General features: G+C 42.9%; 1 protein-coding gene across 1 annotated transcript; it reads right to left on the bottom strand.

Annotated features, from left to right (window-relative positions):
* slc9a8 (solute carrier family 9 member 8) lies at positions 1–26,205 on the bottom strand. Its single transcript, XM_041855727.2, has 16 exons — positions 25,858–26,205; positions 25,077–25,261; positions 21,803–21,883; positions 19,294–19,352; positions 14,673–14,756; positions 14,453–14,554; positions 13,530–13,564; positions 11,079–11,222; positions 7,075–7,213; positions 6,833–6,938; positions 6,607–6,723; positions 6,334–6,416; positions 2,609–2,720; positions 2,304–2,524; positions 1,629–1,775; positions 1–1,298 (listed from the first exon to the last, which is right to left on the bottom strand). Exons 1-16 carry the CDS (start codon positions 26,091–26,093, stop codon positions 1,185–1,187), a joined length of 1,965 nt encoding a protein of 654 aa, XP_041711661.1. The 5' UTR covers positions 26,094–26,205; the 3' UTR covers positions 1–1,184.
* Positions 26,206–27,204: the final 999 nt, after the last annotated feature.

Below are 27,204 nucleotides of genomic sequence, written 5' to 3'. Positions count from 1 at the left end.
TCTGTATTATGTATAACTTTAAGCCAATTTAATTCACATTCTTTCAAATGAAAAATACCACTTTCTATCTTCATTATGTGTTATTCAGCAATGCCCAGTGGAACAAGAGTTTGTAGAAAAGCCTTCATCCCAGCAACAAATAAAATTAGATCAACCAATAAATATAAAAGATAAATAAATATACACTTCACAAGACCTCCACCCCCCCCATCACCCAGACATTCATTGGTGCCTTGTCTCCATCATAAAGTGATTCACATGAAGAAATACACTGATATCTCCTTATTAAAAAGCCTGCTTATAAACTGTTGATCAACTACTATTACAATTATAATCAAATTATTATTATAACTATATAAATCATGTTATATAGTAATATTACCTGGTATCATACATATGAAAAAATAAAATAATTATTGCAATAATGCTTATAAGCAGTTTATAAAGCATACATTCAAATTGTGTTATCAGCATATGTAAAAGCACATTGAAAGGTGAACTAAACAATAAAAAAGTGTTGTAATATTGCTTTGCTAGAGAGGCTTCTCTCTCTCTTCACAGGAGTTCCTTTTTGATTCCCTTCAACCCGCTTTTGTAACCCTAGTCCTCCAAACCTCTGTCAAATAAAATGTAGTTACATGGATTCTGTTTTCTTGGTAAAATTTCATGTAACTACATACACACACAAGGGTCAGAATTTGGCCACTATCCTTAGGCCACGATTCAATCAATGTTCAATGCACCTTATTGGTAGTTACTGTGTACAGCTGAGTAGTAACATGTTGGCACTTGGAAAAGCCTTATGGTCACATCAATTTCAGTATCATTACATGGTATAATGGCAAATTCACGTGTGATTGCCAGTTCCCAGCTTCACCCGGTTTGTCAGACATCACAGACAGTGCATTTTCGATTGGCTCAAATCAAATGGTGTAGGGGAGTGGTAGTGGTGTGAGGTGGGGGAGGTGGGCTGCAGAGTGGTATAGTCCACAGAGAATGACACTAGTCATTAGTGGTCAAGAACACACAGGTGAGAAACGCACAGAAGAAACAGAAACAAGTGGTATTCCTCCACAAGCGTTCCTCTCTGCGGTCTCCTGTCCTTTCATACACACTCTGAATCCAGGACACACGCCCTGTTCATCTTCCGCCCATTCATCGACACTCAGGTGTGTGTGTTGGGTTCAGAGTAGCTCAATCTCGTCTTCATAGTCCTCAGAACCAGACGGGCCCTGTCGGACCTCCTCGTACCACTTATTGGTCAAAGTTTTCATCTGGATCCGACCATGCAGGAGGTCCTGGAACACACACAGAGAAAACACACACACACACACACACAACACAAACACAAACGCACAGAAAGAAAATGCACAGACACTCAAACTCACAGCAACGGAATACAGCTGAGAAATTCAAGGGAGTGGAGAACAAGGGAGATGTATGCATCTTTCAAACTAATATGACTGGGTGCTTATGAATCAAATATGAACATATGTGCATGCCTGTGTATACACCAATTAAACATGGTGTCAGGGAGCGTGGCACAGCTAAAACCAAGGTGGGATTACATGTCACACACACACTTGCTGTTTAAGAATGAGGGACACAAACTCTGACATGGCCCTTACCTCCTGTGTGAGTCGTCGTGTGAAGAAGGGGTTGAGGTATTTGGCATCCAGCCACATGAAGCCCTTCAGGTCCTGCCTCTGGTAGATCTGAGCCTCATACTCCTCCTCTGTCAACTCAGACAGGTGCTCCAACTCTAGGGCATTACCCTGGGGGGAGGGAGGAGGAGGGAGAAGGGAGGGCGGGAGGAGAAGGGTGGGGAGGTAGGGAGGGAGAGATAAAGGCAGGGAGAGGGAACAGAGACCAAGAAAGAGAGGGGAAAAGCAGAGGGATGAATGAACTAGTGAGAAAGAGAGCGCGAATGAGGGAGGGAGAAAGGCTGATGAAATATTTCTACTGTTTGTGATCGGCTTCGTCTCCTGGTCTCATGTGACTGATGCTTGCGTGAGTAAGGCCTTTGAAGTGTTCTTCTCACTGAGACAACAGGAAGGGACTAACGCCATACGAGAGGAGAGGCAACACCACAACACTGAGACAACAGGAAGGGACTGACACCATACGAGAGGAGAGGCAACACCAATACAGAGACAACAGGAAGGGACTGACACCATACGAGAGGAGAGGCAACACCACAAGAAACCTCTTTACCAGAAAGAGAGTGCTAGCGTGTGTTCATTAACATCGGTCTGCTTGTGTATGTCTACATGAACTAGGGTAAATCACTGGCAGGTTTTTACCATTTTCTCCGTCTTGCTGAGGTTGATGTCCTTCTTGCTCTTGCGTCGGGATTGGCTCTCCTCGTTGTCCATGATGCGGATGAGGGGCATGGTCCCGCTGCCGAGGAGGAGGATGGTGAAGAGGACAATGATGATGGTGGTGGTGCCAATCAACTGGCGCTTCTCTATGGGCTCTAGTCCAAGATGAAGGCTCAGGGCATAGGGGATGGCACCTCTCAGACCTAACAGAGGAGAGGAGTGAGGGATGGACAGTAGAGCCAAACCGACAGAGGTGTATTAGAGTAGTGGAGAAATGCTCTACTTACCACTGAACCACATGATGAACATCATCTTGGGTGTGATCTTGTGGTCTCTGAAGAAGTTGAGCAGGAAGGAGAGAGGGAAAATATTCACGGCCCGACCTACTAACACCAGCACCTGGAGAGAGGTAGAATACAAAGCTCAGAACAAACAGTAACCTCTACCCCTAACCCTAGCTTCATGTCTACATCCTGGAAAAACCCTAACCTCTACCCCTAACCCTAGCTTCATGTCTACATCCTGGAAAAACCCTAACCTCTACCCCTAACCCTAGCTTCATGTCTACATCCTGGAAAAACCCTAACCTCTACCCCTAACCCTAGCTTCATGTCTACATCCTGGAAAAACCCTAACCTCTACCCCTAACCCTAGCTTCATGTCTACATCCTGGAAAAACCCTAACCTCTACCCCTAACCCTAACTTCATGTCCACATCCTGGTTAAACCCTAACCTCTACCCCTAACCCTAGCTTCATGTCTACATCCTGGTTAAACCCTAACCTCTACCCCTAACCCTAGCTTCATGTCTACATCCTGGAAAAACCCTAACCTCTACCCCTAACCCTAGCTTCATGTCTACATCCTGGTTAAACCCTAACCTCTACCACTAACCCTAACTTCATGTCCACATCCTAGTTAAACCCTAACCTCTACCCCTAACCCTAACTTCATGTCCACATCCTGGTTCAACCCTAACCCTACCCTTATGTCCACATCTCGGCTCAACCCTAAACCTACCCTAACTCTCGGCTCAACCCGTTGTAGTGTAGTATAGAATGCTAATGCTAGGTGGCAATGTTCCCTCATCACTGAGCAAATTTCAGGTCTGCTGAGTGCAAACTTGAAAGTTGTGAAAATTCTGTGCAACTTCCGGCACGTGTTTACTGCAAACACTGAGGCTGTACCCACTTTAAATTAGTTTTAAACAGTTGCCAAGAAGGCTCCTGTGGCTATTTGATCATAATGTCGGCCTACCAGAGTGGCCTACCATCAAAAACAATGGAGAAAATGCATCCCATAACATTTAACATGGAAATAGCTGTTCTATTGTTCAGCCTACAGTAGCAGCCAATGTGTGCAGTTCAATGTAGGCCTACATACATTCCATGAGACTTTTGAAAAAAACATGCAGGGCTTGACATTAACCTGTTCACCCACTTGTCCTTCAGACAAGGATGTGACTGAAAATGATGCAAGAAACCACTTTACAAAATAAAATGCATCATTTTTCCCATACCATTATTACAGAGAATCAGACAAATTATGCTACCCTCTGCCTATTGGCTACTTAGCTTATTCAAGCCTGTCTCAAAATAAAACACTGCCCCTTTAAGACAAAATAAAGCTCTTTACCTAACTCACTTTTCAAAGATGTCTAGAAAAGCACACGTTTTGTGCTCTTGTACGAAGCAATAACTTCCCTTTTTGCTGACTACAAATTATCTGTAACTGGGCTAATAACTCACTAACGAGCAAAGGATATGAACAAATGCACAAATGTGCACACGTCCCTACAAGTAGCTCTCGCTTTGATCTCAAAACAAGTGCATCTATTCACTATCACTCATGCTGTAAAAACAGTCCAGTTCAAAGTGAATGGCACAGATCCATATATGGAAATGGTCTGCATATAGGCCTACTGCAGCTCTGATTGGTTATGGCGCACCGGGCCTGAGTCGTGCCTGTCAATGCAATAAAATCCTACTCTGATGCATTCTGCCTACAACAAAATCTCTTGCATAGTTATTTTTGCACACTAAGTCTTGCATAGTTCGTTTCGGTATGTTGCATTGAAAGTGGCTAATATTGTGTCGATTCAATAACAATTCCCACAGTAAAGGGAAATGTTGATAGTGTTAACTAACGGGGAAAACTCTAGAAAGTTGAGTGAAGTTCAATCTCGTGCTTCTCTGCGCGCGCTGATATTTCTTCTGCTCGGCAGTCCCGGGGAGCATCTTAGAGGGAACATTGCTAGGCTATACCTGGTCACTACAAGTTGGTAGTAATGCTAGGATACACTGCCAGTCAAAAGTTTGGACACAACTACTCATTCATGGGTTTTTCTTTATTTTTACATTGTAGAATAATAGTGAAGACATCAAAACTATGAAATAACACCTATGGAATCATGTAGTAACCAAAAAAGTGTTAAACAAATCAAATTATATTTTATATATGAGATTCTTCAAATAGCCACCGTTTGCCTTGATGACAGCTTTGCACACTCTTGGCATTCTCTCAACGAGCTTCATGAGAATGCATTTAAATAGGTGTGCTTAAACAGGTGTGCTCTCTTAAAAGTTAATCTGTTCCTTCTTAATGCGTTTGAGCCAATCAGTTGTGTTGTGACAAGGTAGGGGGTATACAGAAGATAGCCTTATTTGGTAAAAGACCAAGTCCATATTATGGCAAGAACACCTCAAATAAGCAAAGAGAAACAACATCATTACTTTAAGACATGAAGGTCAGTCAATCCAGAAAATTTCAAGAACTTTGAACGTTTCTTCAAGTGCAGTCGCAAAAACCATCAAGCGCTATGATGAAACTGGCTCTCATGAGGACCACCACAGGAATGGAAGACGCAGAGTTACCTCTGCTGCAGAGGATAAGTTCATTAGAGTTACCAGCCTCAGAAATTGCAGCCTAAATAAATGCTTCACAGAGTTCAAGTAACAGACACATCTCAACATCAACTGTTCAGAGGAGACCTTCATGGTCGAATTGCTGCAAAGAAACCACTACTAAAGGACACCAATAATAAGAAGAGACTTGCTTGGGCCAAGAAACACGGGCAATAGACAATAGGACCGGTGGAAATGTGTCCTTTGGTCTGGTCTCCAAATGTGAGATTTTTAGTTCCAATCGCTGTGGCTTTGTGAGACGCGGTGTGGGTGAACGGATGATCTCCGCATGTGTATTTCCCACCGTAAAGCATGGAGGAGGAGGTGTTATGGTGTGGGGGTGCTTTGTTGGTGACACTGTCTGTGATTTATTTAGAATTCAAGGCACACTTAACCAGCATGGCTACCACAGCATTCTGCAGTGATACGCCATCTGGTTTGGGCTTAGTGGGACTATCATTTGTTTTTCAACAGGACAATGACTCAACACACCTCCTGGCTGTGTAAGGGCTATTTTACCAAGAAGGAGAGTGATGGAGTGCTGCATCAGATGACCTGGCCTCCACAATCCCCCGACCTCAACCCAATTGAGATGGTTTGGGATGAGTCGGACCGCAGAGTGAAGGAAAAGCATTCCAGGTGAAGCTGGTTGAGAGAATGCCAAGAGTGTGAAAAGCTGTCATCAAGGCAAAGGGTGGCTATTTGAAGAATCTCCAATATAAAATATATTTTGATTTGTTTAACACTTTTTAGTTTACTACATGATTCCATAGGAGTTATTTTATAGTTTTGATTTCTTCACTATTAGTCTACAATGTAGAAAATAGTAAAAAAATAAAGAAAAACCCTGGAATGAGTAAGTGTGTCCAAACTTTTGACTGGTAATGTATATCTGGTCACTACAGGTTGGTAAGTAATGATAGGCTATACCTGGTCACTACAGGTTGGTAAGTAATGCCAGGCTATACCTGGTCACTACAGGTTGGTAAGTAATGATAGGCTATACCTGGTCACTACAGGTTGGTAAGTAATGATAGGCTATACCTGGTCACTACAGGTTGGTAAGTAATGCCAGGCTATACCTGGTCACTACAGTTGGGAGTACTTACTATACACCAGATGACGAAGGAAAGCTCAAACTTGTGAGGGAAGCTGAAGATGGAGAGACCCAGGAAGGCAAACACACACGTCTCTGTTGAGAAGAAAACATAAACTTGTGACGCTTTGTCTTTTGTGTGTATTTTGTATTTTTCTGTAATATTTTTTTTTAACCTTAATGGGTCTTACCTGGTTAAATAAATAAAAATAAATAACACAAGTCATTGTTTTTTACAACAGGATATGGGGGAAAGGACTGGTGAGGCAGAAAGAGGAGTGCTGACCACACATGAAGGCCACCGAGCGGAGGGTCTGCTGCATCAGGATCTGAGTGACAGGAGACAGGTTGTGATGGGTGTAGTGTGACATCACAATCCCTGAAAACAGGATAGACATGATACCTGCACAGAGAGATAGGGGGGGGGGGTGAACGAGACGGTAGCAATTGCGTAGAAAAATGAATGACATTTCATTGTGTGCGTGCGTATACACTGACATGAGAGGACTCACCAGAGAGTTTGATGCCCTCTGCCAGGCCGTAGGGCAGGTAGGCAAAGATGATCATCATGCCAAACTCTAAAGACGGAGTCTTCCTCAGGTCAAAGTGTTTCAGGAACTGGCACAGGGGTCAAGGGTTAAGGGTAAAACTGTAACAGGCTCGTGTTTACAAGGTGTATGAAGATGTTAAATGGAAATATTATCAACATACTACCCAAAACACTCAATCACACACACACACACAGAGAGGATACGATGGCAGATATGAGTCCAGTGAGGGTTCCGAGGGCAGCGGAACCGAAGAACATCTTGAGGAAGTATCCCAACGCCTGGAGGAACGTCTCCCAGCCCGTTACCATGGCGTTATCATCCCGGGCAAAACCCTCCGCCGTACTGAATGACACAATGAGATAAAGAGGGAAAATAATACATCATCGTGATGTTAGGCATAGAGTATTTAATATGGTTTTATGTAAGTCAATAATTACTTGGGAAATATAATACATTATAATAGATTACCTTGGGGAGGGAATATGTAACCAATTTGAACTAAAAGATTCAGCCTGCAAGTGTATATGCTTTTCATTTTGCCAGAAGGCCATAGAGTAATTCATCCAACATGCACTAATATGATGTCACACAAGAGGGCAGTGACGTTGCATCACTAAAAAAAATGTTTAACCTTCTCTCAATCTACTATTTGCAATGTGCATAAGTGTATGTGTGTGTGTGTGTCTTCCTGCCCGTCTGTGTGAGAACCTGTTCTCCCAACACAGGGTTATCAGATTGCTCTGTACACATTGGAGACATGACAAGTCTCTATTGTTCCTCAAGCAAGGGGGGAGGGGGATGACATCACGGGGCTCCTGAGTGGCGCAGCAGTCCAAGGCACTGCATCTCAGTGCTTGCCCCTGGTTCGATTCCATAGGGCGGCGCATAATTGGCCCAGCATTGTCCAGGTTTGGCCGGTGTAGGCCGTCATTGTAAATAAGAATTTGTTCTTAACTGACTTGCCTAGTTAAAAAAATAAAAAATTAAAATTAAAAAGTATTTCCCTGTAACATAGTCAGTCAAAGATGACACAAGGGACACAGTATATCTGATGTCTGAATACAATAGGCCCAGTTCCTTCAATCAAACAAGGACATTTACTAAGAACTATAAAACTAACCTGTAGTACTGAGCGATTAGTGCTTTTTGAGGTCGGTTCGGTTTTAGTTAGATCATAAAACAATAAATCACGGATTTCGATACTAAAAAAATAAAAACATGTAATGCACTATGCATTATATGGGTTGAATGCTGTCCCACAGAATAAAACAATGAATAAAAGTCCTGTGATGGAAGTGACTGCCAATTACTGCTTATCACTTATTAACCATTATTTATTCACATTACATTACCAAAATATTTCAGGTTTATATTACAATTGTTTTATTTGATGTTTCATTCCAAGTCATCATCTCATCTCTATAGAGCTGCTGCCTATGCTGTCTGATAAAATCCCTATTTTGTAAATAAGGCATATTTTTATGACTGCTGAATACCAACTATCAATCACTCTTAGATCATGTATTTTCAGGTAGAGATACAGTAGCAACTGCTCTCTATCCCTCTTCTGTCTCTTCCCTCTCAGTGTCTGCAACACACGAAGCTATAACCTAATGTAGTAGGCATAAAAAGAACCACACAGACCAGACAAAGTTGGTCACGCAATGGATAATGGTCATTGTAGTCAATTAACACGTTTTCTGCACTAAACTAAGTAGAATATTGGACTGTTGGAAACTACAACTCCATTCTACATCGCACAGTTCAGGCTTGATCTGATTTATCTCTGAGCTCAATGCGCACTTTGCTCTATTTCTCTAGAGGGAAAAAAACTGAATTGAAATAATTGAACCAAAGTCAAAAAAGTACCTACATTTCGGTTAATCGCTCCAGCACTACGAACCTGTCACTAATGGGTTAAAATAAAACAGTCGTCTGTCCCAGTCTCTTCCTCTGTCCTAGTCAAGTGAAACAGAACAGAAACAGATTGGGACCTTGGCTACTGGAGCGTGTTTGGTCTGTTTCAACCCATTAGTGGCAGGTGGTTACAGAAAGGGCACCCAAGTAGTTTGGTAGTTTTGTTTTTAGCAAAGGATGTTATTGTTTGATCTCAGGGTCTGGCACTCCAGTGTGGCTCAAGCGCTCTTAAAGATGTCCTTCAGCAATTTTTGAACTTTTACTGTTGAAATGCAATATTCCAAGGATAAATACAGTAAAGTACACACAGTAAAGTGTAAAAGAAAATATGTTGAGCAAAATAGTGTTTTTAAGACAACTGCAAACTTCAAGTAGTAGGGCATTCAAGGAGTTGCTCTGACGTTAATCCGTGATGTCATCCCCCTCCCCCCTTGCTTGAGGAACAATAGAGAACAGAAGAGGTAACCAGGCTAGATCAAATAGCAGCCAGAGTATTCAATCATTGATACCACCAAATAGTGCTAATGATCTGGCAGTGGCACGTGTTTTTACAGCTAGTGCAATTACTACCATTATCTGGCTAGCATGGCTACTTAGCACGTTACGGCTAGGTGTCAGTCACATGGTGGTAATGTGAGAGAGTCAAGGAGCGGTCTGCTGCTCTCTAGGAAGGTGTTCCCATAAGTTGGTAACACCCGCTACCCGCTATATACGGGCGAGGCAACACGTGAGAGCACCATGGTAGTGACAGACAGACAGAGACAGAGATTGGCAGTAGAATGGCTTTACTGAAGAGCTCAGTGACTTTCAATATGGCACCATCATAGGATGCCACCTTTCCAATAAGTCAGTTGGTCAAACTTCTGCCCTGCTAGAGCTGCCCCGGTCAACTGTAAGCGCTGTTATTGTGAAGTGGAAACATCTAAGAGCAACAATGGCTCAGCCGCGAAGTGGTAGGCCACAAAAGCTCACAGAACGGGACCGCCGAGTGCTGAAGCGCGTAAAAATAGTCTGTCCACGGTTGCAACACTAACTACCGAGTTCCAAACTACCTCTGGAAGCAACGTCAGCACAAGAACTGTTCGTCAGGAGCTTCATGAAATGGGTTTCCATGGCCGAGCAGCTGCACACAAGCCAAAGATCACCATGCACAATGCCAAGTGTATGATGCAGTGGTGTAAAGCTCGCTGCCATTGGACTCTGGAGCAGTGGAAACACGTTCTCTGAAGCAATCTTCACCATCTGGCAGTCCGACGGACAAATATGGGTTTGGCGGATGCCGGGAGAACGCTACTTGCCCCAATGCATAGTGCCAAGTTTGGTGGAGGAAAGGCAGTTTTTCATGGTTTGGACTAGGCCCCTTTGTTCCAGTGAAGGGAAATGTTAACGCTACAGCATACAATGACAATCTAGACAATCCTGTGCTTCAAACTTTATGGCAACAGTTTGGGGAAGGCCCTTTCCTGTTTCAGCATGACAATGCCCCTGAGCACAAAGCAAGGTCCATACCTGAAATGGTTTGTCAAGATCGGTGTGGAAGAACTTGACTGGCCTGCACAGAGCTATGACCTCAACCCCATCGAAGACTTTTGGGATGAATTGGAACGCCGACTGCAAGCCAGGCCTAATCGCCCAACATCAGTGCCCGACCTCACTAATGCTCTTGTGGCTGAATGGAAGCAAGTCCCCGCAGCAATGTTCCAACATCTAGTGGAAAGCCTTCCCAGAAGAGTGGAGGTTGTTATAGCAGCAAAGGGAGGACCAACTCCATATTAATGCCCATGATTTTGGAATGAGATGTTCAACGAGCAGGTGTCCACATACTTTTGGTCATGTTGTGTAGGTGAAAAGAAAGGCTTGGCAACAGATGAGACATTGTCTTGTCATTCTGCCATGTTTCTGATGGTTAGGCTGTAGGTGTGTCAGTAATGTCACTCTGCATGCCTCTGTTAGGCTGTGAAATAGTCACCGTCTCTTTCCTCAGAGCTTGTTGTGTTTATGTTGTTCTTTCTATCAGCATAAAGCAGACAGACAAAGCAGAGTAGGTCAAAAGGTCAAAGGTCAGGAGAAGACTGGCCAGGCCCCAGAGGAGCATGGCAGCTCATCTGACATTTACAAGTACAACACAGAGACAGAAGGTGAGTGCACTGACTAAGAATTATACTCATTATACTGGCCTTTACCAGAAGATACACATGTAGTGCCTTGATAAAATGTAGTGCCTAGATAAAACAGTATGTGGAGGAAGAGGAGGATGAGGGAAAAGGGGATGAGTAGGAGGATGATGTACTTGGTGAGTACGATGGAGACCGCGTCGTTGAGGATGCTCTCTCCAAACACCAGCATGTTGAGGACAGGGTCCACGTTGAGGGCATTGAAGATGGCGATGGTTGCTACGGGGTCCACAGCCGAGATCAGAGAACCAAACGCAAAGCTACAGGAGAGAGTGGGACAAACATTTGTTGGACAAAGCTTTGGATTTGCAATTATTTTACAGGCTGTTTAAATCATGGTTAAAAACAGTAGGAAAAGGGTAGATCACACATAGTCAAGGAAAACTTACACACAGAAAGGCAGAGATTGATTCACAAACACACACTGACTACTGACAACAGACACTCAACAGCATATGACTACAGAGACATTGGGAGAACCCACAAACACACCACTTCCTCATCCTAAGGCTGTTCCCCTCCTCTCCTTTCCTCAGCACTGGAAATATGCTCAGTTCGTGTGGAGAGGAAAATATCTGCTTTTTTAATGAAAGGATACACTATTGTTAAGTAGATAACACTGTAGCTACTAGGCTTTGGCGGTATACCGTATACCGGGGTTTGGGGGAGGGGACGCCACTGCTTATAACAAGTTAACTATCTAAGATAAATGATCACAAATAAATTATATCCAGCTCAGGGCTCCAGCTATGCATTTGGTTTGCTACCTTGATAGCCAAGTGGCTAGCCTGCAAGATCAAGCTTCTTAGTTACAGCAGAGATAATCAATCCCTGCTGCCCCCCCTTTTGCCCACAGAACAGCTTCAATTTGTCTGGGCAGAGACTATACAAGGTGTTGAAAGCGTTCCACAGGGATGCTGGGACCATTCTTGATACACACAGGAAACTAGAGCATGAAAAACCCAGCAGCGTTGCAGTTCTTGACACAAACCTGTGCGCCTGGCACCTACTACCATACCCCATTCAAAGGCACTTAAATATTTTGTCTTGCCCATTCACCCTCTGAATGGCACACATACACTATCCATGTCTCAATTGTCTCAAGGATTAAAAATCATTCTTTAACCCGTCTCCTCCCCTTCATCTACACTGATTTAAATGGATTTAACAAGTGACATCAATAAGGATCACAGCTTTCACCTGGTCAGTCTATGTCATGGAAAGAGCAGGTATTCGTAATGTTTTGTCTCCTCAGTGTATATCTTTTTGAAATAAAGCCCCTTGTGTGCACTGCCATTAATACCATATACCCCGGTATGGTACAGGAACGGTATGAAGGTATACAAATCTGGATAACGCCCAACCCTAGTAGCTACACAGGTAAACTCCTCACCTGTCAGTCATACTGATCTCCTCACCTGTCTGTCTGTCTGTCTGTCATACTGATCTCCTCACCTGTCTGTCTGTCAGTCAGTCATACTGATCTCCTCACCTGTCTGTCTGTCAGTCAGTCATACTGATCTCCTCACCTGTCTGTCAGTCAGTCATACTGATCATACTGATCTCCTCACCTGTCTGTCTGTCTGTCAGTCATACTGATCTCCTCACCTGTCTGTCTGTCTGTCAGTCATACTGATCTCCTCACCTGTCTGTCAGTCAGTCATACTGATCATACTGATCTCCTCACCTGTCTGTCTGTCTGTCAGTCATACTGATCTCCTCACCTGTCTGTCTGTCAGTCAGTCATACTGATCTCCTCACCTGTCTGTCTGTCAGTCAGTCATACTGATCTCCTCACCTGTCTGTCTGTCAGTCAGTCATACTGATCTCCTCACCTGTCTGTCTGTCAGTCAGTCATACTGATCTCCTCACCTGTCTGTCTGTCAGTCAGTCATACTGATCTCCTCACCTGTCTGTCTGTCAGTCAGTCATACTGATCTCCTCACCTGTCTGTCGGTCAGTCATACTGATCTCCTCACCTGTCTGTCTGTCAGTCAGTCATACTGATCTCCTCACCTGTCTGTCTGTCAGTCAGTCATACTGATCTCCTCACCTGTCTGTCTGTCAGTCAGTCATACTGATCTCCTCACCTGTCTGTCTGTCAGTCAGTCATACTGATCTCCTCACCTGTCTGTCTGTCAGTCAGTCATACTGATCTCCTCACCTGTCTGTCTGTCAGTCAGTCATACTGATCTCCTCACCTGTCTGTCTGTCAGTCAGTCATACTGATCTCCTCACCTGTCTGTCTGTCAGTCAGTCATACTGATCTCCTCACCTGTCTGTCGGTCAGTCATACTGATCTCCTCACCTGTCTGTCTGTCAGTCAGTCATACTGATCTCCTCACCTGTCTGTCTGTCAGTCAGTCATACTGATCTCCTCACCTGTCTGTCTGTCAGTCAGTCATACTGATCTCCTCACCTGTCTGTCTGTCAGTCAGTCATACTGATCTCCTCACCTGTCTGTCTGTCAGTCAGTCATACTGATCTCCTCACCTGTCTGTCTGTCTGTCAGTCAGTCATACTGATCTCCTCACCTGTCTGTCTGTCAGTCATACTGATCTCCTCACCTGTCTGTCATACTCATCTTGTAGATCACATCGGCCTGTGAGAAAGAGAGAGAGACAGGAAACATCACTCATATGCAATACAAACCATTTGGTGGGATTTGTTCAGTGATGCAGCATTGCACAACAGTTTGCAACACTGAGGAGTGCCGCATGTCTCAAAAGACTGCTCATGCTCATTACTATTTTGTGGTTGTTTTGTGAAAGGTTCCTCAGTTTCTCACACATATTCCTGGACTGACAATGCAATCACACTCGTTGTGTCAATGCCAGTGAAATGTTTGGTAACCTATGAAAAATGTTACCAAAAATATGTTACCGTCGAGGACACCTTTGGAAACATGCGTTCTAATTCATACTTTTAAGTGCTATCCTCTGGGAATACATTGTACATCTTGAATACGTTTTTTTACACAAATCAATTCATTGCAAATCAATTTAATTATAGAACAGTGATTTCCAAACCGGTCTCCCCAAGCCATTCTATTTAATTCTAGAACAGTGATTTCCAAACCGGTCACCCCAAGCCATTCTATTTAATTCTAGAACAGTGATTTCCAAACCGGTCACCCCAAGCCATTCTATTTAATTCTAGAACAGTGATTTCCAAACCGGTCTCCCCAAGCCATTCTATTTAATTCTAGAACAGTGATTTCCAAACCGGTCACCCCAAGCCATTCTATTTAATTCTAGAACAGTGATTTCCAAACCGGTCTCCCCAAGCCATTCTATTTAATTCTTGAACAGTGATTTCCAAGCCGGTCTCCAGGGTCCCCAAGCCATTCTATTTCATTGTGACATTCTACATTAAAGTTCAACACTAGACAACTCACTAAACTAATGAACTACTCATCAGTCAAGCCCTGGTGGTGGATTAGCTACAACAGATATGTGGAATGGGGGATAGAGACTTCTAGAAGCCTCACCTGTCCCAGGAAGTAGATCCCTCCTCCTACGATGAAGGCAGAGATGGCCGTGCCGATGACAGCAAACAGTGTGATGGAACCAATGTTCTGGAAGAAGTTACCCTGGCAAACAGAACACATGGAGGTGGAGAGATGAGCACCAAATATCACAGTACACCAAGAGGAAACAGATGTAAAACACACAGTCACACACGCTCGTAAAAACACACACCACACACACCTTATGTAGAGAGTATCCTGATTCGAAGATGATGGGCGGCAGGAGCAGGAGGAAGAACATGTTGGGACGAAACATCTCCTCTTCCTATAGGGGGACATGGTGGTTAACACACACAACCTCGTTTCCTCTTTGGCAATGTAGTACCCTTTAGTTATTTTTCATTTTTATTCAGGTGACTGCAGTCAGTGGGAGCGAGGAGTGGAAAGGTGATGAAAGAAAATGAAAAGAGAAGGAGAGATGAGAAGACAGGAAAGAGAGGGCCTATTTATGTAAGCAACAGACCTCGATCTGTCAAAACACATCTTTCACTTCGACTTCAAGAGTGCTGCTCTCACACACACACACACGCACACACAAGCCCAGGGCAGATGAGTCGAAGTAGAAGGCGGAATTGGGGTAAGTAATTTCCGATCTGATGTTCAAGAGTTCTTGTCGGTTGTAAGAAATAATAGCGGATACATTACGTGAAAATAGACCATAAATAAACAACAAAATAAATCACAAAATAGTAAAGTTGGGTCGGAGCATGCAAAACGGCAGCCATACAGTACGGGGCCTTCTTTCGTGTTTTAGAGAAAGGTAACACTGTACTATTATGGTTTAGGGTAAAACGTAAGTACTTTCAGGTAGTCAGTTGGCATTCTACTCCGATAAAGCAGCATATGCTTGCCCTTAACCACAGATCTAGGAACAGATTACCATACCCACAGTCCTAACCTTTAGCATTAGAGGATAAAAATATATATCTGACCCTGCATCAGTTGTTCGGGGCAACACAGCGACTAGGCCTACCTGCTCCATAAAGCAAACAGCCAGCAGCAGAAGGTAAAAGGTCAATCTCAACCATATTCATGAACTGGAGAGCAGAACGCAGACATGCAGGCTAGCATTAACACTGACAGAGTAGTATGTTGACATGCAGGCTAGCATTAACACTGACAGAGTCGTATGTTGACATGCAGGCTAGCATTAACACTGACAGAGTAGTATGTTGACATGCAGACTAGCATTAACACTGACAGAGTCGTAGGTTGACATGCAGGTCGGAATGCATGCACATGTTTAACTAGCACATGTAGGAATACACAGGGATGAATCAGCACACACACATACACACTGACTTGCTTGTATGGGCAGCCCACACACACACCCCTCCCCCTCTCTCTTTCTCAACAGTTTGGGATAATTGTACACTGCTGTATTCCTGAGGTATTGAAGCCATAGAAGGAGAATAAGGACAACAGCCATTAACAGGATACCCAGAGAAAATAGAAACTAAGATGGGAAATTGTTTTACCTTTTCTCTCAATCTACAGTCGTGGTGAAATGTTTTGAGAATGATGGCAATTTGCATATACTCCAGAATGTCATGAACAGTGATCAGATGAATTGCAATTAATTGCAAAGTCCCTCTTTGCCATGAAAATGAACTTAATTCCAAAAAAACATTTCCACTGCATTTCAGCCCTGCCACAAAAGGACCAGCTGCCATCATGTCAGTGATTCTCTCGTTAACACAGGTGAGAGTGTTGACAAGGGCAAGGCTGGAGATCACTCTGTCATGCTGATTGAGTTAGAATAACAGACTGGAAGCTTTAAAAAGGAGGGTGGTGCTTGAAATCATTGTTCTTCCTCTGTTAACCATGGTTACCTGCAAGGAAACACGTGCCGTCATCATTGCTTTGCATAAAAAGTGCTTCACAGGCAAGGATATTGCTGCTAGTAAGATTGCACCTAAATCAACCATTTATCGGATCATCAAGAACTTCAAGGAGAGAGGTTCAATTGTTGTGAAGAAGGCGTCAGGGCGCCCAAGAAAGTCCAGCAAGCACCAGGACCGTCTCCTAAAGTTGATTCAGCTGGATTGGGGCACCACCAGTGCAGAGCTTGCTCAGGAATGGCAGCAGGCAGGTGCGAGTCCATCTGCACGCACAGTGAGGCGAAGACTTTTGGAGGATGGCCTGGTGTCAAGAAGGGCAGCAAAGAAGCCACTTCTCTCCAGGAAAAACATCAGGGACAGACTGATATTCTGCAAAAGGTACAGGGATTGGACTGCTAAGGACTGGGGTTAAGTCATTTTCTCTGATGAATCCCCTTTCCAATTGTTTGGGGCATCCGGAAAAAAGCTTGTCCGGGGAAGGCAAGGTGAGCGCTACCATCAGTCCTGTGTCATGCCAACAGTAAAGCATCCTGAGACCATTCATGTGTGGGGTTGCTTCTCAGCCAAGAGAATGGGCTCATTCACAATTTTGCCTAAGAACACAGCCATGATTAAAGAATGGTACAAACACATCCTCCGAGAGCAACTTCTCTCAACCATCCAATAACAGTTTGGTGACGACCAATGCCTTTTCCAGCATGATGGAGCACCTTGCCATAAGGCAAAAGTGATAACTAAGTGGCTCGGGGAACAAAACATCAACATTTTGGGTCCATGGCCAGGACACTCCCCAGACCTTAATCGCATTGAGAACTTGTGGTCGATCCTCAAGAGGCGGGTGGACAAACAAAAACCCACAAATTCTGACAAACTCCAAGAATTGATTATGCAAGAATGGGCTGCCATCAGTCAGGATGTGGCCCATAAGTTAATTGACAGCATGCCAGGGCGGATTGCAGAGGTCTTGAAAAAGAAGGGTCAACACTGCAAATATTGACTCTTTGCATAAACGTAATGTAATTGTCAATAAAAGCCGTTGACACTTATGGAATGCTTGTAATTATACTTCAGTATACCATAGTAACATCTGACAAAAATATATCATAACACTGCATCTGAACTGAACTTTGTGAAGACCAATACTTGTGTCATTCTCAAAACCTTTGACCACGACTGTACGATCTGCAATGTGCATCAGTGTGCACAAAATTATTATTTTTTTTTTTACTTGATGCATTGGGAAAGTGCTAGGACTATATAAACCCAATCAATTATCCATTACCTTGTGTGAGGTTTACTACATCACTTGTATTAGCACTAGTGCACCCAGCAAGAATCCATGCCTAAAACTGGTTCATTATCTGTGTCAGTGGACATGGGGGAAATGGAGAAGGATGACAGGAGGACTGCCAGGGAAGAACAAAGGGAACTGAAACTACACATGCTGAAGAGGGGAGATGGATGGATGGAGAGAAAGGAGGAGAGGAGGGAAGCACATAAGGGAAAAGAAAGACTTAACATGTTGGAGTGGAGGAGGAGAGGATGGGATAAAAAAAAGAACTGGCGGCAAAGAAACGACACAGGAGGAGAAGGAGAAATGGGAGATGGAGGGAGGGAGCGAGTGAAAGGACAACAGGAGGGAAACACATAAGGGAAAAGTAGACATGATGGGGAGTGGAGGACATAGATGGAGGGATGAATGGAAAAGGATGAGAGCAGAGCCAGGGAAGACAAGCTGTCATTGCCTAAGGGGTTGGTAGAGTATGGCCATGGCAGTTAGCAGCATGGTCCTGGGGGTAGCGCCAAAAAAACAGCTCAGTGTGAGGTTAGCACTGTAGATATGGGGATTAGAACCAGTACCCATGGATCACAACTACAGTAAGTGAGAGAGAGACGGCATCCCAAAGAACCCTGTCCGGCCATCCAATGCCCCAATCCATGCAAAAAGTCAGCTCTGGAGGACCAGGGGCCACATGGAGTGGGGTAAGGGGGGAGGGGCTCTGGTTACTGGAACTGATGGCTCAGCAACACCCTGGGGCTCCCGGGTTCTGGAACAATGACCCCTGTGTTCCCAGAAAAAAATACTCTCTCTCGTGAGAACTAGAGGAAGAGAGATTGTCTCAAAGAAAAAGAGAGAGAATGGGAGGGAGAGGCTGTATGAATACAAGAGGAAAGACAGAACAGAGGGACAGAGATGAGCTGGAAGAACAAAAAAGAGGGGCCAGGGAGCGAGAGAGGGCAGACAGAGAAAGGGGAGGAGAATAAAAAAGAGGAAGAGTAGGAGTGTGAGAGACTCATGAAATAACCCTTAGATAGGTTCAGTCACCATCACACAGTAAACAACATGAAGACCGTGTGTGTATCAGACATGGAAACGTTTATGTTGGCTCCAGATTGGGTTACACAAATTGAGGGGCTTGGCTTGTATAGCTTTTGGGATGCAATGTATTTCTGCCGTAAACCTCTGGATGCCAACTGTGCAGGGCAGAACACAGTAGAAGTAGCATATCTGTAAGTGTGTATGAAATGTTTAGTTTTTAAGGAGAGTATGATACTGTGTGGCACGGGCCAGACTAAGGCTGAATCTCAAACCGAACACTTGGCCACTAAGCCCTTATCGATTGGCCACTTGCGAGTCCGCAAGTGTTTTAGCCAAAATGAGCATTGAGACGATGCGCACTCGACGTCCCAACTGCCATTTATCAATATTCTAAATCCATTCGCGAGCATTGTCTCCCACGACCTGTCTTGTAGCATGAATCACAGGCACTGGGGACCTGGGGCAGACACAGACTCCGATAGACAGTAAGAAAGTTGTCAAAACAAAATGACATCTCTACTCATCCACAAAATATGTGCATGTTTATCAGTCTACTCCTAGAATAAAAGGCACTTTAAGGGAGGCTCTCCATTCAACATGCAGGAATTAAACATTTAGAGCAAAGAAAGTGTGTAGTGTACCTTCCAATTAGCTAGCTCATGAAACTCAATGATCTTTATGAAGCCTCCCATCAGGATCCCTGGAAGAGAAAGACCACCACAAGATATCATTAAGAGTTCACGAACCCATTAACAAAACACTCAGTTTTAAAGGTCTCACATTCTCATCAAAGCTAAGAAAAGGCCACATTTCCATGAAATGGAAATACAAACTCCTAAAGAGCATCAGTGTGTGGATGTTAATACCAAGTAAGCTATCAATGTATTATCTTTTAAAGAATAAGAAAGATATTGTCTAATAAAGTGTATTTGAGGAAGTACCCTTAGGCACAGGGTTGAGGAAAGGGCTTAGTTTGTGTGTGTGTGTGTGTGTGTGTGTGTGTGTGTGTGGTGTGTGCGTGAGAACAGGCATTAGACAACACTATTTTTCCAGAAAAACTTCAATCTGGGAAATGACCTCACAACAAGACACAGTTTAGCATCTTCTCCATTTAGGTGTGTTCTCTCGGTGTAATATCTTACACAAGCATCTACAGTTGAAGTCGGAAGTTTACATACACTTAGGTTGGAGTCATTAAAAATCAAAACTATAGTTTTGGCAAGTCGGTTAGGACATCTACTTTGTGCATGACACAAGTAATTTTTCCAACAATTGTTTACAGACAGATTATTTCACTTATAATTCACTGTATCACAATTCCAGTGGGTCAGAAGTGTACATACACTAAGTTGACTGTGCCTTTAAACAGCTTGGAAAATTACAGAAAATGATGTCATGGCTTTAATAGCTTCTGATAGGCTAATTTACATCATTTGAGTCAATTGGAGGTGTACCTGTGGATGTATTTCAAGGCCTACCTTCAAACTCAGTGCCTCTTTGCTTGACATCATAGGAAAATCAAAAGAAATCAGCCAAGACCTCAGAAAAAAATGTGTAGACCTCCACAAGTCTGGTTCATCCTTGGGAGCAATTTCCAAACGCCTGAAGGTACCACATTCATCAGTACAAACAACAGTACGCAAGTATAAACACCATGGGACCACACAGCCGTCATACCGCTCAGGAAGGAGATGCGTTCTGTCTAGAGATGAACGTACTTTGGTGCAAAAAGTGCAAATCAATCCCAGAACAACAGTAAAGGACCTTGTGAAGATGCTGGAGGAAACAGGTACAAAAGTATCTATATCCACAGTAAAACGAGTCCTATATCGACATAACCTGAAAGGCCGCTCAGCAAGGAAGAAGCCACTGCTCCAAAACCACCATAAAAAAGCCAAACTACGGTTTGCAACTGCACATGGGGACAAAGATCGTACTTTTTTGAGAAATGTCCTCTGGTCTGATGAAACAAAAATAGAGCTGTTTGGCCATAATGACCATTGTTATGTTTAGAGGAGAAAGGGGGTTGCTTGCAAGCCGAAGATCACCATCCCAACCGTGAAGCACAGGGGTGGCAGCATCATGCTGTGGGGGTGCTTTGCTGCAGGAGGGACTGGTGCACTTCACAAAATAGATGGCATCATGAGGAAGGAAAATTATGTGGATATATTGAAGCAACATCTCAAGACATCAGTCAGGAAGTTAAAGCTTGGTCACAAATGGGTCTTCCAAATTGACAATGACCCCAAGCATACTTCCAAAGTTGTGGCAAAATGGCTTAAGGACATCAAAGTCAAGGTATTGGAGTGGCCATCACAAAGCCCTGACCTCAATCCTATAGAAAATGTGTGGGCAGAACTGAAAAGGTGTGTGCGAGCAAGGAGGCCTACAAACCTGACTCAGTTACACAAGCTCGGTCAGGAGGAATGGGCCAAAATTCACCCAACTTATTGTGGGAAGCTTGTGGAAGGCTACCCGAAACGTTTGACCCAAGTTAAACAATTTAAAGGCAATGCTACCAAATACTAATTGAGTGTATGTAAACTTCTGACCCACTGGGAATGTGATGAAAGAAATAAAAGCTTAAATAAATCAATCATTCTCTCTACTATTATTCTGACATTTCACATTCTTAAAATAAAGTGGTGATCCTAACTGAGCTAAGACAGGGAATTTTTACTAGGATTAAATGTCAGGAATTGTGAAAAACTGAGTTTAAATGTATTTGGCTAAGGTGTATGTAAACTTCCGACTTCAACTGTATTCTACTATGACTGTGTGAACCTGCGAGGCTATTTCTGTTGCCAACGCCGTGACCTTGCAAAGATCTAAATGGAGATATGACATACTCTACCTCCACAGAGAGAGAGTGTGGATGTGCTGAAATAACAGTCCAACCCAATAGGGTTTGTAAGACAGAAATAATGGTGTAATAAATGAATAAAAGAAAATAGTAAGACAAGAAAAAATAGATAAGAAAATCAAGCAGTTTTGAAAAGTAAGTTTAATTAACTTGTCTATACTGATATGTCTCGCAAAACAAGTCAATGCAAGTCAATGATGTAGAATAACATTTAGACCCAATAAGTGCTCAAACAGTATGAACCTAAAGGAGTACAACATACATTGCACATCACACATGGTACTTACCTAAGGATACAACAGCCACACTCTCCGGTAGGAAGTGCAGTTTGAACTTAATAAGCAGGTGCACCAATATGATGCAGATACCTGAGAAAAACGATACAATGGGACAGTGTCAATGTGGGAATGAAACATAGTTAAGATCACACTTTAATAGACAAAATACAGTATTTGAGACAATGTGACTTCCTCAAGAAAACCAAAAATGCTGAGGATGAGGAATGCAATTATGTTATTACAGCTTAATTTCACAATTTGACTTAAATGGAACCAATCCATGTGCTTAGGCCAACATAGACAAAGTAGAATATTGCAGATTAGTCTAACATGCAAATAGTGTCTAATAAAGTAGAGGTCAATGTGTCAGTGTTCTTTTATTAATTTCAAAACGTTTGTGTAAGAAGGTTCTTCTGTATGATACAGGCCAAGGTAACATTACAGATAACCAAGTAATGTGTCTATATGGAACCGTACACTCTTTTCTCTTTTTCACACTGACTGTATCCACACACACACTATGACAGTATAGATAAATATAGGGGAAAATCTAGGACATGACATCATCAACATCATGCGACATGAAGGATCAAAGGTCACAGAAAGGAGAGGTTAGGGTCACACTATTTGGGTAGTCCGGATATTCCATCTGTAGATGCTCTACAAATTGTGATATTATCAACAAACTATCTGCTGATAAGCAACTGCTTGCTAAGGTTAGGTTTAGAATAAGGGTTAGGGTAAGTGTTGAGTTTAGGGTTAGGTTTAAGGTTAGGATAAGGGTTAAGGTTAGCGCTAGGGTTAGCAGATAGTTGAAATGTTACTGATGGTCTGTAGAGCATCTACAGATGGACTATCCAAATAAAGTGTTACAGAGGTTAGCTCACATCCAGGACAGTCTCAAATAAACATTAATTGGTTGGAGAAAGAACATTTCATTTGAATCACTTGCTATGTTCTGTGGGTGTACGGCATCCTTGCTGAACAGAGACAGTGTGGCCTTGTGGTGTATCCTATTTATTCACAGCATCAAATGTCTAACCTCTTATCTCCCAAAGTGCTGAATTATGCTGATCAACACTACTTCCATTTGTGTGTCGTGAAAATAAAGTTGAAAACCGTCAGGGTAGATGGCTTGCATCAATCTGTGGACCAAACACTTTGGTTTTCCCTTTTACTAATGAGCTAGACTAATGATTGTGGGTCTTGAGTCATTTCCTGAAAGCTGTAGTGTAGCCAATAGGCTAACGATTATTTAGGAATAAGGAAGCACTCAACACATTTAAACCCCTCACTTAAAGGATGACTTTCACTAAAGATGAATTGGCAGCTCATGGAAGTGATAAGCATTATGTAGGCTAGCTTTCCTGACAGAGCCTCATATACTATACAGTACAATTGTTTTGGTTTTGTTGAATTAATTCTATGGACTTTATATTTTATTGTGCTCTGCTCCCATCCAACTAAACCTTTATGTACTTGTGACCCACTGACTAAACACAACAAATAGACTATATCTAGTCTAGGAACCAGTCCAGGATCCAGTCCTAAACCACAACAAAATGATTCAGCCACAACCTCTGACTGACCCACCATTTGGGAAACACTAGTCATCTGATTTAGAACACATCATCTAACCCTGGAGGCTGCACTAATCGATACTAATGCAGAGGAATTAAATTCCTAAGAGGCAGAACATCTCCAGGGACTGAGTGCATCCTCTCTAGATTGTCTGAAGTGAAGCCACATCCATCCCCGTCATCCATTCCTTGCTTCCTCCAAAACACTACTAAATGGGTGATTCCTCATGAAACTAGAACAAAATGACCATGATTTATGGATTTTCACATAATTTAATCCATAGAGCATTATGTTCCCACTTCAATTATGCTTTAAGCTACACATTTTTTACCTCCTGTTTCAGGAAGTGATGTCACTGAGTACTGCCCCTATATATAGGACCTTCCACCCTCACCTGGGATATGGATACCTGATGAAGACCTAAGGGTCGAAACGTTGTTATAAATAAATATCACCTGGGAGCATGAGCAGCATTTTTCTTTCTGTTTTTCATAAGCTACAAATGTCAAATATACACTACCATTCAAAGGTTTGGGGTCACTTAGAAATGTCCTTGTTTTCGAAAGAAAAGCTATTTTTTTTGTCCATTAAAATGACATCAAATTGATCAGAAATACAGTGTAGACATTGTTAATGTTGTAAATGGCTATTGTAGCTGGAAACGGCTGATTTTTTATGGAATATCTACATAGGCGTACAGAGGCCCATTATCAGCAACCATCAGTCCTGTGTTCCAATGACACGTTATGTTTGCTAATCCAAGTTTATCATTTTTACAATTATGTTAGCACAGATGAAAACTGTTGTGCTGATTAAAGAAGCAATAAAACTGGCCTTCTTGAGACTAGTTGAGTATCTGGAACATCAGCAATTGTGGGTTCGATTACAGGATCAAAATGGCCAGAAACAAATAACCTTCTTCTGAAACTTGTCAGTCTATTCTTGTTCTGAGAAATGAAGGCTATTCCATGCGAGAAATTGCCAAGAAACTGAAGATCTCAACCCTATTGAGCTGTTGTTGGAGCAGCTTGACCGTATGGTACGTAAGAAGTGCCCATCAAGCCAATCCAATTTGTGGGAGGTGCTTCAGGAAGCATGGGGTGAAATCTCTTCAGATTACCTCAAGAAATTGACAACTAGAATGCCAAAGGTCTGCAAGGCTGTAATTGCTGCAGATGGAGGATTATTTGACAAAAGCAAAGTTTGAAGGACACAATTATTATTTATAATAAAAATCATAATTTCTAACCTTGTCAATGACTACATTTCCTATGCATGTTGCTATATTTCCTATTCAAAGTCATTTCATGTATGTTTTCATGGAAAACAAGGACATTTCTAAGTGACCCCAAACTTTTGAACAGTAGTGTATGTCAATAATCCTTCCTGCAAAGGACCCATCTATGGATTAAATGTAGTGAAAATCCAAAAAAAGTGTATTTATTTTATGTTATAGTTTCGTGAGGAATCACCCTAATTGGAGGGAGTGGTAGTGTTTAAGTGTTGCAGCAATGGGGTATGGATAAATGGCCATGAACACATAATATAGGATATACAATTTAGTACTTTCTTCTCGATCTAAAAAACAAAGGATTAAAAATCCCTAGGAGCTTTGGTCACCATTAGAGGAAAAGAGAGGGAGGCAGACAGTCACAAAAAAAAAAATCTGAAGAAGATGGATTGACGGACAGACACTACTGACCGATGACCAGTAGGCTGAAGAATATGGTCATCCCGCTGGACTGTTCCTCCTCCTGGGCCTTGACCCCAGCACCTGGCAGGATGGGTTTAGGGGTTGGCTTAGGGGTTGGCTTAGGGGTTGCCTTGACACCCACAGTGGTAGCGTGGAGGGTGCCATTACTGTAGTTATCTGTGTCGTTTAACAGGCTGGAACAAGGAGACAGAAGAAGAGTTATCTTTTTTTTGTGTGTCCTTTTGAGACATCCTATGCTATCCCATAGTGGGCACATTGTTCAGAAGTAGGCTAGTGCACTGTCAGATGCAAATACGCTACTACACACTACGGTCAAAACAAAAGTGCACCTGGCTCTGGTCAGGTGTAGTGCACTCTGCTCTAGCCTGCATATATCGGTGTCATTTGAGAGTAATTTGTCAGTGTGTGTTGTTATTCTGTGTCATAAGGCTGTCTCAATGTAAAGGAGTATCGTTACTGACATTACATTTTAGGTAACCTCGTCCCCAGGCTTGGGGAGGAAGCGTACAAGACTTCATTTTAGGTAGGCTACCGACCGTATGCAATGGGTCACCTAGGCCTACCAAACACTACCGTAGCTGACTAAACTCCACTCCATGGTGAAGGGAGTTTCTGATTAACTTTAACTTCCTTCACCATGGAGTGGAGTTTAGTCAGCTCCCCTAACGTTACCCTTGCTCTACAAACGCCATCCACGAATAACGACAGCTGTTTCACCCGTTGCAGTCTAGGGCAACGCATTCAAAAGCAAAGGTAGCTATAATCACACCTGATTGATTGCTCTGCGTGGCCGTCTTGTTGCGGGTTGGCAGCAGGTATATTTCCTTCGTTTCTCGGTGATATTTTTTTGTCATCGGGAATAATTGTATGATCCTGTTCCAATCCAACATCGTCTCTCTCGTGCAAATCTAATAACGATGTTTGTCTCTCAACTCGTTCTGTCACGCACGAATTTGGCCACGTCAATAAAAGACAAATTGCAAGATGATACCCGAAGCCTTTCATTCTTCAAATAATGCTTTTAAACAGCAAAACGATGGTTTTAACAGAAAATACTTGCACATCCATTTCTGGTTTATCCCATGTTAGCCACATCACAACTCTGTTTCCTGGTTGAACTACCAGCAGGGAATTGTAGTTTTTACGTGCCATCAGGAACGTCTTCAAATTGACTAGATCATTTCATATGCTGATTTATGGATATAAAATATAAAATCACCAAAAATAGTAATATCAACAATCACACTGTACTATCTTCACATCGAATTGAATATTTACAGTGGCTTATGTGCTTTGCCTTCACGTCATTTCCCATAAAGCGCAATAAGATATGACTTTTCACGGGATTTGTAGTTTCTGAAGAAAGAGCCGTCTTGCATTATAGGGACTGTACTGGAATGTTTGATAGGCCTACCAACAATGAAAGGCAATCTTCAGCCCAGCCCCAGACTGCCCATTGTTCCACATTCAATAGGTCTTACAGTAAATTAAACCAGATGTTCACTGCTTCTTCGAACCAACAGGCCTGTAATTTAAATCAGGATTCTGTTATGCTGTTGGTTGCCAGTCAAATTACAGTAGCCAACATTTGAATGCCTGGTTTGTGCTGAGCCATGCCTAAGGCAGAAGTTATGAATGTAGGTGGTGACTGACTATATGTGGCTAGGGGCGATCACACACACACACCAACACAACTATTTTTCTCCCTTTGCCATCTCCTCTTTGGCACGGCCCAGGGCACATCTCTCTGTCTCTCTCTCTGTCTCTATGTCTCTCTCTCTGTCTCTCTGTCTCTCTCTGTCTCTCTGTCTCTCTGTCCCTCTCTCTCTCTCTCTCCCTCTCTCTCTCTCTCTCTCTCTCTCTCTCTCTCTCTCTCTCTCTCTCTCTCTCTCTCTCTCTCTCTCTCTCTCTCTCTCTCTCTCTCTCTTTCTCCCATTGTGCCCCATCCCCCGGCATTTCTCTCAAAATGCTCTATTTAAAGCTTACACTGAGGGATAGGCTGGTGTGACCTTGTGCTCAACATGTTCACATAGTCTACACGTCAAACAGACACATGCCAAAATGCACATTTCTAAATACTTGCAAGAAGAAATATTCACTTCCATGCATAATCTAC

The sequence above is a fragment of the Coregonus clupeaformis genome, chromosome 30, assembly GCF_020615455.1.
Source record: "Coregonus clupeaformis isolate EN_2021a chromosome 30, ASM2061545v1, whole genome shotgun sequence".
Lineage (NCBI taxonomy): Eukaryota > Metazoa > Chordata > Actinopteri > Salmoniformes > Salmonidae > Coregonus > Coregonus clupeaformis.
Note: the sequence above shows the minus strand (reverse complement) of the source record. Positions and strands in the feature narration are given on the sequence as shown.

Bases quoted from the DNA above. Each gene is read 5' to 3' on its own strand.
- slc9a8 (XM_041855727.2), bottom strand. From the start codon at position 26,093: ATGAAAGGCTTCGGGTATCATCTTGCAATTTGTCTTTTATTGACGTGG. The intron at 13,565-14,452 runs GTGAGGCTTCTA...TCTTTCTCACAG, and splicing joins GGATCTACTTCCTGGGACAG to GCCGATGTGATCTACAAGAT. The intron at 1,776-2,303 runs GTAAAAACCTGC...CCCTCCCCCCAG, and splicing joins TCAGCAAGACGGAGAAAATG to GGTAATGCCCTAGAGTTGGA.